General features: G+C 41.4%; 1 protein-coding gene across 9 annotated transcripts in view; it reads right to left on the bottom strand.

Moving 5' to 3' along the window:
* NEDD4L (NEDD4 like E3 ubiquitin protein ligase) overlaps positions 1 to 14,650 on the bottom strand; it is a 365,586-nt gene that overhangs the window by 29,566 nt on the left and 321,370 nt on the right. For all 9 annotated transcript variants that reach the window (XM_061131047.1, XM_061131038.1, XM_061131046.1 and 6 more), the window contains 4 exons: positions 13,343 to 13,401; positions 5,609 to 5,674; positions 3,540 to 3,769; positions 562 to 683 (listed from right to left, as the gene is read on the bottom strand). In XM_061131047.1, the coding sequence (XP_060987030.1) occupies positions 562 to 683; positions 3,540 to 3,769; positions 5,609 to 5,674; positions 13,343 to 13,401 (477 nt within the window). The remainder of the gene's footprint in view (positions 1 to 561; positions 684 to 3,539; positions 3,770 to 5,608; positions 5,675 to 13,342; positions 13,402 to 14,650) is intronic.

The following is a 14,650-nucleotide window of genomic DNA, read 5'->3' as shown; positions in this document are numbered from 1 at the left end:
CCGCCGGGCAGGCAGGTGGGGAGAGGAGGGCGGGGTGAGAAGGGAGCGCGGGAGGCCGTGGAGGAGCCTGTGCGGTCTCCCGGGGGTGAGCGGGCGCTGAGTGGGGTGACGGCAGTGCACCCATGCCCGGCCGGCCTGCACCACACGCCTCTCCACAGGACGTGGAAACCTCGGCCCCCTCCACCTTCAGTCCCCGTCCTCAGCCCGCCCTCGGTCTCCCCAGGCACCCACCCCCGGCAGCAGCTCCTGCTCCCTCCAGCTCAGTGTGGCCCTAAGATGAGGCTCAAAGCTCTCCGGTGTCTGGGGAGGGAAGAAGGTGAGGCCAGAGACGGGGCTAGGGGGCTGACACCAACATGCTGCGTGTCTGCTCCGTCCGAGGGTATCACGGCCTTAAGAAGCACCTTTGTTATGGGCAAAGCATTAAAAAAAGAATCTATCGATTTACAGAGAACCAGTGAAGCTCTTCTGCTTAAACTCTATGATGTGAATAAGACACCTCATGAAAGAACACAGAGAACAGTGTCCTATTTTTATTAATTCAACACTTTTTTAATAACTTACCATCTAGAAGTTTCCCGTGAAACACTGCCAGTCCAGCAACTCTACCAATAAAAGTGAAATAGGACAAATGATCTTCATTACAGAGGCCTGAATTGGGATTGATCTGAAGTGTGTAGTTGTCCCTTTTGGGGAGGAAGAGAGAAAAAAGAAATGCAATCAAATCAATCGGTCCTAAAGGAAATCAACCCTGAATAGTCACTGGAAGGACTGATACTCCAATACTTTGGCTACCTGATGCAAAGAGCCAACTGAATGGAAAAGACTCTGATGATGGGAAAGACTGAAGCCAAAAGGAGAAGTGGGTGACAGAGGATGAAACAGTTAAGATAGCATCACTGACTCAATGGACATGAATTTGAGCGAAGTCCGGGAGACAGTGCAGGACAGGGGGGCCTGGCATGCTGCAGTCCATGGGACTGCAAGGAGTTGGACACGACTTAGCGACTGAACAACAACAAAAGAAATGCAAGCGTTTGAATTTTCTGTTTCCACCTGTCAACAGGCTTTCATAGTGTACCTGTAACATCCTGTACCTGACAGATAAGGAGTAAAAGCTAGAGAACAGAGTTTATTTAGCCTCTTTCCATGACCAAGGACAGAGATCTACTAGAGCCGGTGAACATGCCCTGTTAAGTTAAACCATAAGGAACTGTGGATATCTGGCTGTGCTGATTGACAGAAACGTCAGTTTCATACGGTTCGGCCAAGTACCTCTGGAAGATGAGAAACACCACAGACCACAGGGGCTGGACGCAGACTCCCAGCCACATGAGGGTTTATGTAAGAGGGTTAATTCCTTCCAGAAGCTTCCGGTTTGGGGGTTAAGGTTTTTCCTTGGGGCCCAACCCCTGGCCCGTCTGGCCAGCACTCCGCCCTGAACGGCCCCTGGCAAACTTAAAAATCAAAAAATTATACACTGAACTAGACAATCACCTACCCCTGAGGAGAGTCTATAGACATGACAATTGAGAGATTTAAAACCACTAAGACCAGAGATGAGAATAAATATAAAAGAGGCTATGAACTAAGTATTCTAAGAATGAGTTAAAAGCTGCATGATTTAAAAGTATGGGTAGAAAAATAAATGAAAGAACAGGACAGAATAACAGTAACTAAAAGGGCCGAGCAAATTTAAAAAGATCAAGCAGAACTTTCAGCAATTAAACCCAGTCACTGAAATGTTGACACAATGCACTGATACAGAGTAGATGATAAAAAGCTTCAAAGGTAATTCACTGGGAGAGCTGAGCCCGCAACATGGCAATAAGACAGACAGAAGATGGACAAGCTCAGAAATAAGACAGAATATGAAACTGAATCAAATACCTAATATGAGCTGCTGATACAGATAATAAAAATGGAAAGTACAATATGCAAAGGAATAACTGTGGGGAACTTTCCCAGATAAAGGAAAGATGCAATCCCCATAAGGAAGAATTACGATGAACCCAAAGTAGAATGCATATAAAGAAACCTACACTTACATTCATGATAATAAAATTGTACAAAATTAAAGACAGGGAAAAATTAAAAATCACTGGAGATTTCCTCATCAAAAAAATGACAATTAGACTGACAACAAACTTATTATGGAGGCTGGAAGAGAGAAAAAAAAAAAAAAAACAACAACTCCAAAGTACTGAAGGAAAATAACTATTGACCAAGGATTCTATAGTCAGCTAAACTATCATTTGACAGACAGGCAGGTAAGCCCCTTCTCTCTCACACAGGCTGCCCCGACTGCAGGAGCCTTAGAGTGCGGACGTGCACTGGTTTGCCGTCTGGTCTCACAGTCACGAGCATCAGTGCTTTTCACAGGCTCTGCAGCCGGACTCCTCTGGGTGCCACGCTGGGATGTGGGTGAGGTGTGGATGTGGTCTCTGATCCTCTCCATTTTCATGGCTTGTGTCAGTTTTACAAAATGGGAAACTCTTGGCCAGACCACTGAGGCTGCCCTCTCCAAACAGCCCTCAGGAGACCGGCACCAGGAGGAAGGCGCGGCAGAAGTCTTGGCCCCAGAGAGCGCAGGCTGCTTCTCAAAGTCAACGACTCTCCTACTGAGGGACTGGGCCCAGCCTGAAGCTTTGGGGAAGCTGCAGCCTGGAGGGGGAAACGGTGGCCTTCTAAGCAGCCATGGCTTGATTCCCGAGAAAGCCACTGACTGCCTTAGCCTTCATGCCCGGCAGTGATGAAATCCTAAGGCAAGGGGAAGGCTGGGCCTTGCCCTGCAGGCCCAGGACAGTCCTCTGATCCTAAGGGACGGGTCCTCAATTTCCTTTTAAGCAGTATAATGTCAGAAACTATTCCTATTAACAACGACCTTCTGAATTCTGACAGTGACAAATTCCTCTGAATTAACATAACAAATGAAAAGTTCTCTGTTCCTTACCATAAGTACCCAACACGTTTTCAATTTCAATTACATGAACCCAAGAGACAAGAGAAGAATTATTTTTAGGTGTTCACAGTGCACTGTATTTCACCAAGTGGAGTTAGAGTCTGTTCAAGGAGGGAGGCGGGAGGGAGGGGCTGAGGTCAGCAGTGTTCCTTCACCTCCAGTGAGCGAGCTGCTTGCTCTCTCACTGTGCGCTCTGTTGCTCGGTCATGTCCAACTCTGCAGCTCCATGGACTGTAGCCCGCCAGGCTCCTCTGTCCATGGGATTCTCCAGGCAAGAATACTGGAGTGGGTTGCCATGCCCTCCTCCAGCGGATCTTCCCAACCCAGGTCTCCCACATTGCAGACAGATTCTTTACCATCTGAGCCACCAGGGAAGGCCAAGAATACTTGAGTGGGCAGCCTATTCCATCTCCAGGGGATCTTCCCGACCCAGGAATGGAACCAGGGTCTCCTGCATTGCAGGCAGATCCTTTACCAGCTGAACTACCAGAAAAGCCCACTCTCTCATCAAGTTTACATTCATGAAGAATAAACCTGTCTCCGTGGGGGGACACATTCTGAATGCACTCCAGACACTTACGTTGCCGAGTACTCGAAGAGGCCGTAGTAAGGGTTGAACATCTCCTTGGACAGTAGGAAGAACCACTCTCTGGCCACGCCCCCGTAGTCCAGACCTTTCTCTGACTCAAACTCAATCCACAGCCTCGCTTTCAGGACATCTGGTCTTTTCACAGACATGATTCTCCGATAGGACTCTTCAAATATATTATTTCTGTGAAGTTTCATTTCAAACCTATTTGGAATATCAGCCTAAAAAATTAAAGAAAAAAACAAATAAAACCGACACACAGTCAGAGAGTAAAAATACACCTGACTTCCTAACAGAAAAACAGCAAAGAGCAGAAATGATGGAATCCTTCGAATAATCAGGGATGAATGGTTCCAATTGGGACTCTGCTCTTTCTAGATTTTTCTTCACAGACAGAAAGCCTCGCTACATCAGGAGGAGACACACAGCATCCATGAGCAGCTGTCAGACTGAGTCAGCAACACGTGCTGTGGAAGAAACTATGCTGAGTAAAGACAAATTGTCCTGTCCTGCTTTTATGAGCAACTGCGGGGCCCTTATCCACCTGCTGGCAACTGAAACACGGTCAGCTCTCTATATTGTTTCAGTCCAAGAAACGGACTTCGGTCCAGATGATTAAAACCCATAGACAACCCCCACCTAGCCAGGCTGGGATGACTGTGAGCCCTGGTAGGGGCTCCAGCTGCAGGCGTGGGTCCATGATGCTTAGAAGCTAATTCTGTTGCCAGGGTTGGGGTGGGCAGACCCTGATGATCAGACCAAAGGCCACAGCTATTTGATGATAAATGTGAAAACTAAAAGGCACTTGACTGAAGATGAGAATAACTGCTTCCTGGCAAATAGGCCCAGGGTCAGCTCTCTTATGATCATGGATTTGCAGAGTCAGTGTCCAGGCAGAAGGTACCGCAGAGGGCAAGTGCTACAGAGTGAGACAGGGTGGGCCCCTCAGTTATCACTTATCCTCAGAAGAAATGCAGGTGACTCACAAAGAAACATGGGAATTCCAGGGGTTCAAATCTGAGTCATTCTAAGACGGAGTTGCCAGGAGCTCCGCGATTCAGGGTGATGGAAAAGAGAACAGAACCTGCAGTGGGAGCTCCCTGAGGTGGAGGCTGGGTCCCAGGCATCTCTGCGTCCCCAGTGCATCATCCACAGCAGAGGCAGGGGTAGAGTGGGCTGGGGGAGTGGAGTGGGCTGGGGGGGTGGGCAGGAAGTGCAGGCAGACGGGGAGATCTGAGCTGTGGGAGACACACCCCTTTTCCCAGTGAGCAGAAGCCAATCAACAGTGACCAGTGTGAAAACACCCCAGAAAGAGTGAAGGCACAACTGAGGAGCAGACCGGGAAATCCTCACCAGACAGGTGAGACCAGAGTGAAATGGAAGACCCAGTGTTAAGGATCTGGGGAGATATGTCAGTAGGAAATGTAATATTGTAATTTAAAACAATGCCTGCAAAAAACCTTACAAGGTCTCTTGGTTTTGCCAGAATCTTAATGGCTTTCCCAGTGAGAATTTTTACTCTGAAAATGACATTTGGTCTTAATATGCCAAATATTATAAATTATATTTATGTCTTGCATATCAAAATTAAAACTATACTTTGGAATTTAAATGGACACACTTGAACATTTTTATAATTAGGACTGAGGTTTTATTAAATAGGGTAACCTAAGCAACTGCATAGGCTTCTCCAATTTTTTTCCCTTGGTCCTGAATTATTTTATATCTCATGAAATCATTTCCATCTTTTTATGTATTACATGAGAAATTATCTTCAGGTTATTTAATATGTTTTGGGTTGGCCAAAGGTTTTTCCGCAAGATGATATGGAAACACCCAAAGGAACTTTTTGGCCGACACAATAATACTAAGTTAATATTGACTTACCATTTCTGTTAAAAAGAAAATTCAGATTGAAGATCCAGGTGGATTAAAGTGCAGTGAAAAAAGGAAAGTAGCATTTTCGATACAGACATAAAAGTAAGAAACAAGTTCTCACTGAAGTAATTTTGGTAACTTACAAATGACTAAGGCAGCATTTTTGGAAGACATGTACTCACAGGTTTCTTTAATTTCTTCCTAAAGTAGTCATATTTCTGCTTAAATTCTCTGGAGTAAGGAACAGCCTGGAAGACAAATGTATAAATATAGACAATATGAACAATACAGTTGAAATTTTATGTACATGAAGCCAACATTCAGAAAATTTCATGAATCATGAACCTTAAAATTGTCACTCTCCATATAATCATTGAAATTTACATAATGTCTACACACCATATGGAAAGTTTTAGAAATGATTAAGATTATTCAGCACTGAATGAGGCTTTCACCCCTGAAAACAATACGGATGTTCAAGAAATCACTTAGAGATATTATACATAAACTAAATAGACTTTCCATGTGACTTTTGTCTGAATATGCATCAAGGTGCATTGTAATATTTTTATTGATTGTAGTTTAGATAAGTTATTGGCTATCATATATTTTAACACACATTTTAACTCCAAATGAGCTGCACTGTCATTCAGAAAAGACTAACTGAGCTTTAACAATCTTTGGGAGAAAAAGTTAACAGCAGAAAGGCAAGTGAACTGATTCTCTTGTCAAGGAATAAAAAACTGAGTAGATAGCACGCTGGAAACATCCTCATTTTAGGAGCTGATTATTCAGTGGTCGTGGGCAAGGATCTCTTTAAATCTGGAAGGCTGTGTCTAAGGAGCAGAGGGATGATCCCTCAGGAGTGAGCTCAGTAACTGAGCTAACATTATTCATAAGCTCTGGGATCTCTTCAGGTAAAGCAGTAACATTTTTATACCGTCATTCAAATAAATATTCCTTACTTGTTATGTTGTCAGGTAGCTTACAGTATCTGAGAGCCCTGACTTCAAGCTGTTGAAAAAGCTTACAATTCTTTTTCTGAAGCAGAAAGGACTGGCTTTTGCACACACACAGACAAAACTGTGACAGCCTTACACTCAGAACAACTCATTGCTTTCTGGAGCATAGTGTGAGTCTGGGCAAGAATACTTCTGCTGGTATCATTTTGGGCTACACTAATGAAATATACTAATCTTTTGCAAAGGGTTTCCAGACTCCAAACTTCATGCTTCAGCCACACTTATTCCTGACCAGAAAGAGAGGAAATGAAGAGCAAGAGTTTCTTCCCTTCATACTGCTTTAAGACATGATCACACAGATAATAACTAGGCCAAAACAAAAACAAGTAACTGCTGTCACAGAAAACAGTGATCATGTCAGTATTCTGCTTTGTAATTCAAGAGCAAAAGACATTACATTTATGTGTCTTAAGAGCATTCTGAAGACAACTGGCTGTCAAGGGGGAGAGGCAGAGAGACGGACTAGAGGTTGGGGTTGGGAGATGCAAACTGTTACACTTAGAAACGATAAACAACGAAGTCCTACTGTATAGCACGATATCCTGGTATAAATCATACATAGTTTAATATATATGTAACTATATATACATAGTTGTACATACACTCAGTATGTATATAACTGCATCACTGCTGTATGGTGGAGACTGGCACAATACTGCAGATTGACTATACTTCAATTAAAAAAAAGACCATCTATACTACCTATGGTTTGTTCTTCGTTTTTAGTTTTTAAGCCAGTCTTTGTTTGCTTCTCCACTGAACATTAGACATGACTATATATCATATTTATTTTGGACAGTCTGATGAAATAATGTATGAATTCCGCTTCCAGAAAAGGTAGAGGTTTTATCACTGTCTGGACAACCACCAGCACAAGGAAATGGATACAATGGTCTGAACTAAGCCAATAAAGACATTATCATGCTTTTTGCTCTACAGCTTTTTTAGAAGCTACTGTGAGCAACGGGCAATAAAAACTAAATGAATACAATAACTAAATGCAAGGCAGGAAAATGACAGAATTCCTCTTACATGAGATGGTTGGGGAAGGTGGCACAGGAAAGAGAAACCTGAGCAGAAATGAGAGTGACAGGACGGAACAAGCCACGACAGGAACAGTGAGATCCCAAAGAAAGCGAAGTGTCAAAAAGGAAAGGTATTTGTCTGAGGTTCTCAGGTATGATTAACTGTGATAGAAGACAATTAAGCTGGAAAAAAAAGATTTCCTTTTATGGTTTCACGCCAGCTTCAGAAGCCCAGATTTGTAGGACAGATTCCCTGCCAGCTAGCTCTGTCATATAACCTCTCTAATCTCGAATTCTTGCACAGTGAAGTGGAAGGACTCAACTAGTCAAATTGTAAGGCTCTTCCATTTCCCCAAATGTCATTCCCAGCAATTATTTTTTGTTTCCTCATCTGAAAACACTGGGAAAAGGCTTGAACATTCATCACTGTGTATGCAAGTCTGACAGTCTTAAATGACAAGTTTCCCAAGGAATGTATTTCAAAGCGTTGCCCTCAGCCCATGGTACCTCCGCCCCTGTCTGGCTTATAATCTGCGAGCTGCTGACTAGCTGTGGGTGGAAATCAGTGCTGAGATATTTCTAGCCTTTCTCCTTCTGAGGAGATGATGCATGAAAGCTAAGAAATCTTCCTCCTTCTCTAATACTCATATTTTCTCTCTAGGGGTCGTTCTTACAATGGCTTTTTATATCCTTCTTCTAAAAGGATTCCAACAACGTACCAGGATAAAGACATCCATTCACTGCAGCCTCTGAAGAGAATTACGTTTTTTGTATTGGACAGGCCAAACTATTTATTCTCTTGTGAAAATCTGGCATCTTATTTTCTTACACACAACATAACTTTTAAATAAGGGTATTTAAAAAATGAATGTATCTGTTGATTAAAGCCGCCCTCTATTAAATAAGCTTTCTTTTTTGAAGAAAATGAAAACCTGACACTGTCTAAGTGGGTTCTAAGCATCTGCATGCCATCATTGTCCACTGCTGACATTGGGGCTCCTGGCAGAGAAGGGCCCGGGCCTGACAGAGAAGAGGATGGGGTCAGGAGAGCTGAGGCTCCAGCCTGGATTCTGACCTAGACTTTAACTTTTAGCAACACAAGTAGCTTCTGAGAAACTGGGAATCACAACTTCTTCCCTACCATCCCTGACCTGACTGCTGAGTTTCAAAGCAGTTGGTTATATAAAGTTCTTGAGTAAGTACAAAGCGTTACACAAGCATGAGACAGTGTTCTTAAGAGAAGCAGGTATGCACAGCACTTCACGTTTCCAGGGCCTTTAGTGGTGATGCCTCTCATACCAAGAGCATACTGAATCACAGTAATGTCACAGAAGGGTCTCCTCTCTGCCAGTATGCAGACATTTTTAAAACTTGGGAAAAAGAAACTCTAGGTACCAGATACGCAGAAAGACTCAAAATTAGAAAACTGGGGTTTGGACCCAGACTTGGTGCTTGGGCTTGAGTTTTTAATCCTCATGTGGGGACATGGAACATGGCCTACAGTCTGTATGACCCAGAACACGGCTCCCTGCACAAGACCCTCGTCTGAGAAGCAGACAAGAAAATTCCACCCACAGGCCTGGGGAAGTTGCAAGGAAGCATACCTTCTGTCCAGGATCATAACTGGGAGAAAAATAATAAGCAAACCCAGACCTCTAATAAACTCAAGACTCCATGTCTATACACCAGAGTGAGTATCAGGCCCATAGTTATAGTAACTAAGGGTGCGTAAACATAAACTAAACAGTTAACAGGAAATACAGTTCAGGACATATGAAAGACCTATAAGATAAAAAAAAAAAAAGATGAGTACACACACACTTAAAAATCAAAAAATTATACACTGAACTAGACAATCACCTACCCCTGAGGAGAGTCTATAGACATGACAATTGAGAGATTTAAAACCACTAAGACCAGAGATGAGAATAAATATAAAAGAGGCTATGAACTAAGTATTCTAAGAATGAGTTAAAAGCTGCATGATTTAAAAGTATGGGTAGAAAAATAAATGAAAGAACAGGACAGAATAACAGTAACTAAAAGGGCCGAGCAAATTTAAAAAGATCAAGCAGAACTTTCAGCAATTAAACCCAGTCACTGAAATGTTGACACAATGCACTGATACAGAGTAGATGATAAAAAGCTTCAAAGGTAATTCACTGGGAGAGCTGAGCCCGCAACATGGCAATAAGACAGACAGAAGATGGACAAGCTCAGAAATAAGACAGAATATGAAACTGAATCAAATACCTAATATGAGCTGCTGATACAGATAATAAAAATGGAAAGTACAATATGCAAAGGAATTAACTGTGGGGAACTTTCCCAGATAAAGGAAAGATGCAATCCCCATAAGGAAGAATTACGATGAACCCAAAGTAGAATGCATAAAAAGAAACCTACACTTACATTCATGATAATAAAATTGTACAAAATTAAAGACAGGGAAAAATTAAAAATCACTGGAGATTTCCTCATCAAAAAAATGACAATTAGACTAACAACAAACTTATTATGGAGGCTGGAAGAGAGAAAAAAAAAACAACAACTCCAAAGTACTGAAGGAAAATAACTATTGACCAAGGATTCTATAGTCAGCTAAACTATCATTTGACAGACAGGCAGGTAAGCCCCTTCTCTCTCACACGCTCACTGAGATTGCTGGCAGAGCAGAGGTTCTCACACTTGGGTGTGTATCAGAATCCTTGCAGGGGTGTGTTAAAATACAGACTGCAGGGCCCACACCAAAGTTGCTGATTTTCAGTAGGTCTGGTTTAGAACCTCAAAATGTGCATTTCTAATAAGTTTCTGAATGGTTCTGATGCTGTTGATCTATAGGCGACAGTTTTAGAGTCATGAAGTAGAGGTTAAACTTCATTAAGGAGAAAACCTGGGAAAAAGTAAATGCAAGAACCAAGGGTAGACAAAGAAATTTGATTATATGTAAGTAAATTAAACAAGCACTGACAGCTTTAAAAAAAAAAAAAAGAAAATGTTAACAATTATCTGGCAAGTTTTTGGCGCTTCCCTGGTAGCTCAGCTGGTAATCTGCCTGCAATGCAGGAGACCTGGGTTTGATCCCTGGGCTGGGAAGATACCCTGAAGAAGGGTACAGCTACCCACTCCAGTATTCTGGCGTAGAGAAGTCCATGGACTGTATAGTCCATGGGGTCGCAGAATCAGACATGACTGAGTGACTTTCACTTTCACTTTCATTTGGCAAGTTTAAAGATAAAGTAGTTTTAAAATTCCCTCGAACAATGGAAAGTGGGACTGGGAAGAACAGCATTAAAATTTTTTATTTTATTTTATATTAAGGTATAGCTGATTAACAAAGCTTTGATAGCTCCAGGTGAATAGCACGGGGACTCAGCCATACATATACAAGTATCTGTTCCCCCCAAACTCTCCTCCCTTCCAGTCTGCCACAAAACATTGAGCAGAGGTCCCTGTGCTATATAGTAGGTCCGAGCTGGTTATCCATTTTAAACACTGCAGTGTGTATATGTCCCTAACTCTATCTTCCCCTGGGCAACCATTAGTTTTTTCTCTAAGTCTGGGAGTCTGTTTTTGTTTTGTAAGTAAGTTCATTTGCATCATTTCTTTTTAGAAGAACAGCGCTAAAGTTCCCCAAAGTTGTATATTATCCAGGAAGAGAGAGAGAGAGGGTGATTAATTTTGACATTAAGTATGTTGGTTAAAAGTTTTAAAGTGAACACTGAAAGAACAGAAAGAGAAAATACAACTTCCAAGCAAGTATAGAAAGAGAAAATAAAGACTACTCTATCAGTCCAACAGAAAGTAAGAAGAGACAGAAAAGATATATTAAGCAAATACTAGTGAAGCAGAGTGAACTCAGTGACTGACAAAGCCACAATCATCATGAGAGATTCTGACCCAACTGACTCAATTACACTTGAAAAGCCGGGGAAAGTCATGATGGAAATGTATACTTTGAACACCACAGACTTGATCTAACAGGCATATAAAGAACTCTATACCCAGTAAAGACAGAATATACATTCTTTTCAAACACAAAAAGAACAGTAACAAAAAATGGTCAAGCCTCCAAAGAAGTTTCAGATATCTAATAATATTCCACAGACAATATTCTCTGACAATAATTAGTAAGAAAAAGGTAAAAACCCTCCCAAACTCTTAGAAACTAAAAAGTTTATTCTAAATAATTTATAAGCTAAGGACAGAAAGAATTCATTGTGGAAATTCCCCCAAATTTAGAACTGAATTAAAACAAAAATCACTTATCTACACTAAGGTGATGATACCTAAATACACATGCTCTCACTGACAGAGATACCACTACCTATAATAAAAGAGGAAACAAGTCTCTTTTATTAGAAAATAAAGAAACAAAGATCTTTCCTCACAGCAAATCTATCTGGATTTATGATGCTAAATAATTTCCAGTAGTAATGAATAAGAACTAACAATGTTGCATGAAGACAGATGATCATAATTGATAGATATTTGAAAAGGCTTCAGAATTAAGTCAAAAGTCCTCCGCTGCTTGAAAAACAGCATCGTTTCTTGAATTTACCTTGCTTCTCACGATGGAGAAGGGAAAATACTACTCTGACTTATTGTGACTGTGAATATATCAAAAGGAACCCATGGCAGTAAGGTAGGTGTTTTTAAGCTACATGGAGAGAACCTGATGTCTGTTTTGACACAGGTGTTATTAGGTATTTTGCATTAACCAGCAGCAAAGCAGCTGAACAAATCCAACAAGTAGCTAAAGGGACGTCAGGCATCAACGTGCATTTGCCCTGTATTATCGTCTAAATTTTCAAATGGACATAGAATTCAAAACGTGATTTGAACTGAATCAGATTAAAGTCACAAAATTAGTATTAAAAAGATTTTTTTGATGTGGACCATTTTAAAAGTCTTTATTGAATTTGTTGTATGTTTTGGTTGTTTGGTCTCGAAGCCATGTGGGATCTCAGCTCCCCGACCAGGGACTGAACCTGCGCTCCCCACACTGGAAGGCAAAGTTTTAAACAATGGGCCACCAGTGAAGTCCCCAAAACTGGTATCTGAAATACACCTATTGGTCTCTTAGCTCAGCACTCAGTGTAACAAACTTTACTTCCTTTAACTCCTCTAGTTTTTAAAAGATTCCCCAATTTGTAATCTTCTGCTGACTCCAGCACAGTTCCTACAAAAAGAGAGTCTCTCCTTACACTTACATAACCACTGACAAAAGACTGGTGCATTCCCTGTAATCATTGTGGCCTATTCCAGACTCCACACCCAGGGGTCTGAAACCAGGTACTTCTTAACTGCTGAGTGACAGGTAGGCTATCTTCCTGATGAACACACATGAGGGGACTATTAGTAGGTCAGCAGAGACAAGGATTCTTAACTCTACCAGCTCTGGAGTTCAGCTACAATCTCACCCAAACCTTTGCAGATTTTTAGAGCCGGAAGAGGTTCAGAATCCAATTTAAATTTATTAGCATGCATATACTACCCGTGGCCTCAGGAAATGTCAAAACTCTACAAATCCAGGACAAGGTTTTGCTTCATATAAAAAGGAAGGGAGAACATTTTGATTGCTGTATTTTAATCTACCCTCTTATAAAATACGAAAGAGAAAGCTTAGTTTTGTTACCACTAGTAAATCATGTTCTCTTCCTTTATACTGAAAGCCCTGTGAAAAGGCAAATGCAGCAATCAATGTCTCACTCAGAAATTCCAGGGAGGAGGAGATGGGAGTGATGTTAAATTTCTCAAGGACACCAGTCAGGCCCTTGGTATCAAGGTAGGCAGGAATATACAAGAAATATGTGCTTAGATGCAACCAAAATAGTATACTGAAGAGTCAGAACTTTAGAATACTGACCGGACCAGTAATAGCTGGGTTCTGCAGTCTTGGGTCTTCCCACTGAGTAATTTTGCTATCTGAAAATATTAAAAATAAATAAAAAAGCTTATTAGTTCAAATCTATTTAATGTTAAAAATGTTTTAGAAAGAGTTATTTCTGGATTTTCCAAAAGTTGCTCAGTTCCCCATCCTGACCCCCAAAGATAAATAGCTTAGTATTTCAGGGTTAGAACAGAATAATAGGCACCTCTGACACTGTCTAGTTAAAAACAATCAATCAAAAATGCACAACTAAAGTAAAACTGTTTATTCACACTTCCTGGCAAACAATCTGCTGGAATTTCAATTATAAACCCCTGTTCCTTCAAGGATTTATAACTTGATCTTGATTTTCATTTAATTTTTAAAAAGGCATTAAAAAAGTCTTAGTACCCCCAAAGTTAACATGGAGACATGATTTTTCTCTCATTTCAAATACTATTCCCTTTATTTATGGTGCTGCAAACTGCTTTTGATGAGAAGTCCTATGCTGAACGAATGAATAATCCATTACATGTTTCACTCAGATGCACACAAAAATCAAAACAGCTAAGGCAAGCTGAAAAAATGAGAATTAAATACAGCAGAGGAGGATACCAGAGCAAAGATTCCCTTCCGGCCGAGCTGGAGAGAAGTCGTTCTTTCTCCCAAATGAGTCAGTGTCAACAAGACTGGTCACTGGCACCTACACCACTGTTTCAATGGTAAAGGTGGAAACACAAGATAGCTACCTGGATCACTTGGGATTGGTGACTGTGCATTTGGCTCAGTTGGCAAAGAAGCTGCCTGCAATGTAGGAGACCCAGGTTCAATCCCTGGGTGGGGAAGATTCCTTGGAGAAGGAAATGGCAGCCCACTTCAGTATTCTCACTGGGAGAAACCCATAAACAGAGGAGCCTGGCGGACTACGGTCCCTGGGGTCGCAAAGAGTTGGACACGACTGAAGCGACTTAGCACATGTTAATTAAAATGACTTTACGGATTGCTGTGTGTGTTGAGGGCGCAGGCAGGGATGGACTCACATGAAAGATGTGGGGAGGGGAGACGGAGTTTCAGGACATCTAAGTTGGCTTTAAAAAAGGGAAATTGCTGGTTTGAGAAGAATATTCTATTTCTGGTATACTTAGTAAGTGGACTGATAAGAATAACTAAAATATTTGGTTTTAATGACTATCCCAGGAATTTTCTGAAGTCTGGTATGGTAACCAGAGCAGTGGTAAAGTTTTAAAATAAAGCTACCAAAGGACATGACAATTGCAGATTCTAACAATTCGGTAGAAAAGTTAC

This window comes from Dama dama, chromosome 27 (genome assembly GCF_033118175.1).
Source record: "Dama dama isolate Ldn47 chromosome 27, ASM3311817v1, whole genome shotgun sequence".
Classification (NCBI taxonomy): Eukaryota; Metazoa; Chordata; class Mammalia; order Artiodactyla; family Cervidae; genus Dama; species Dama dama.
The sequence above is the reverse complement of the archived record's forward strand: the minus strand, read 5'-3'. Positions and strand labels throughout refer to the sequence as shown.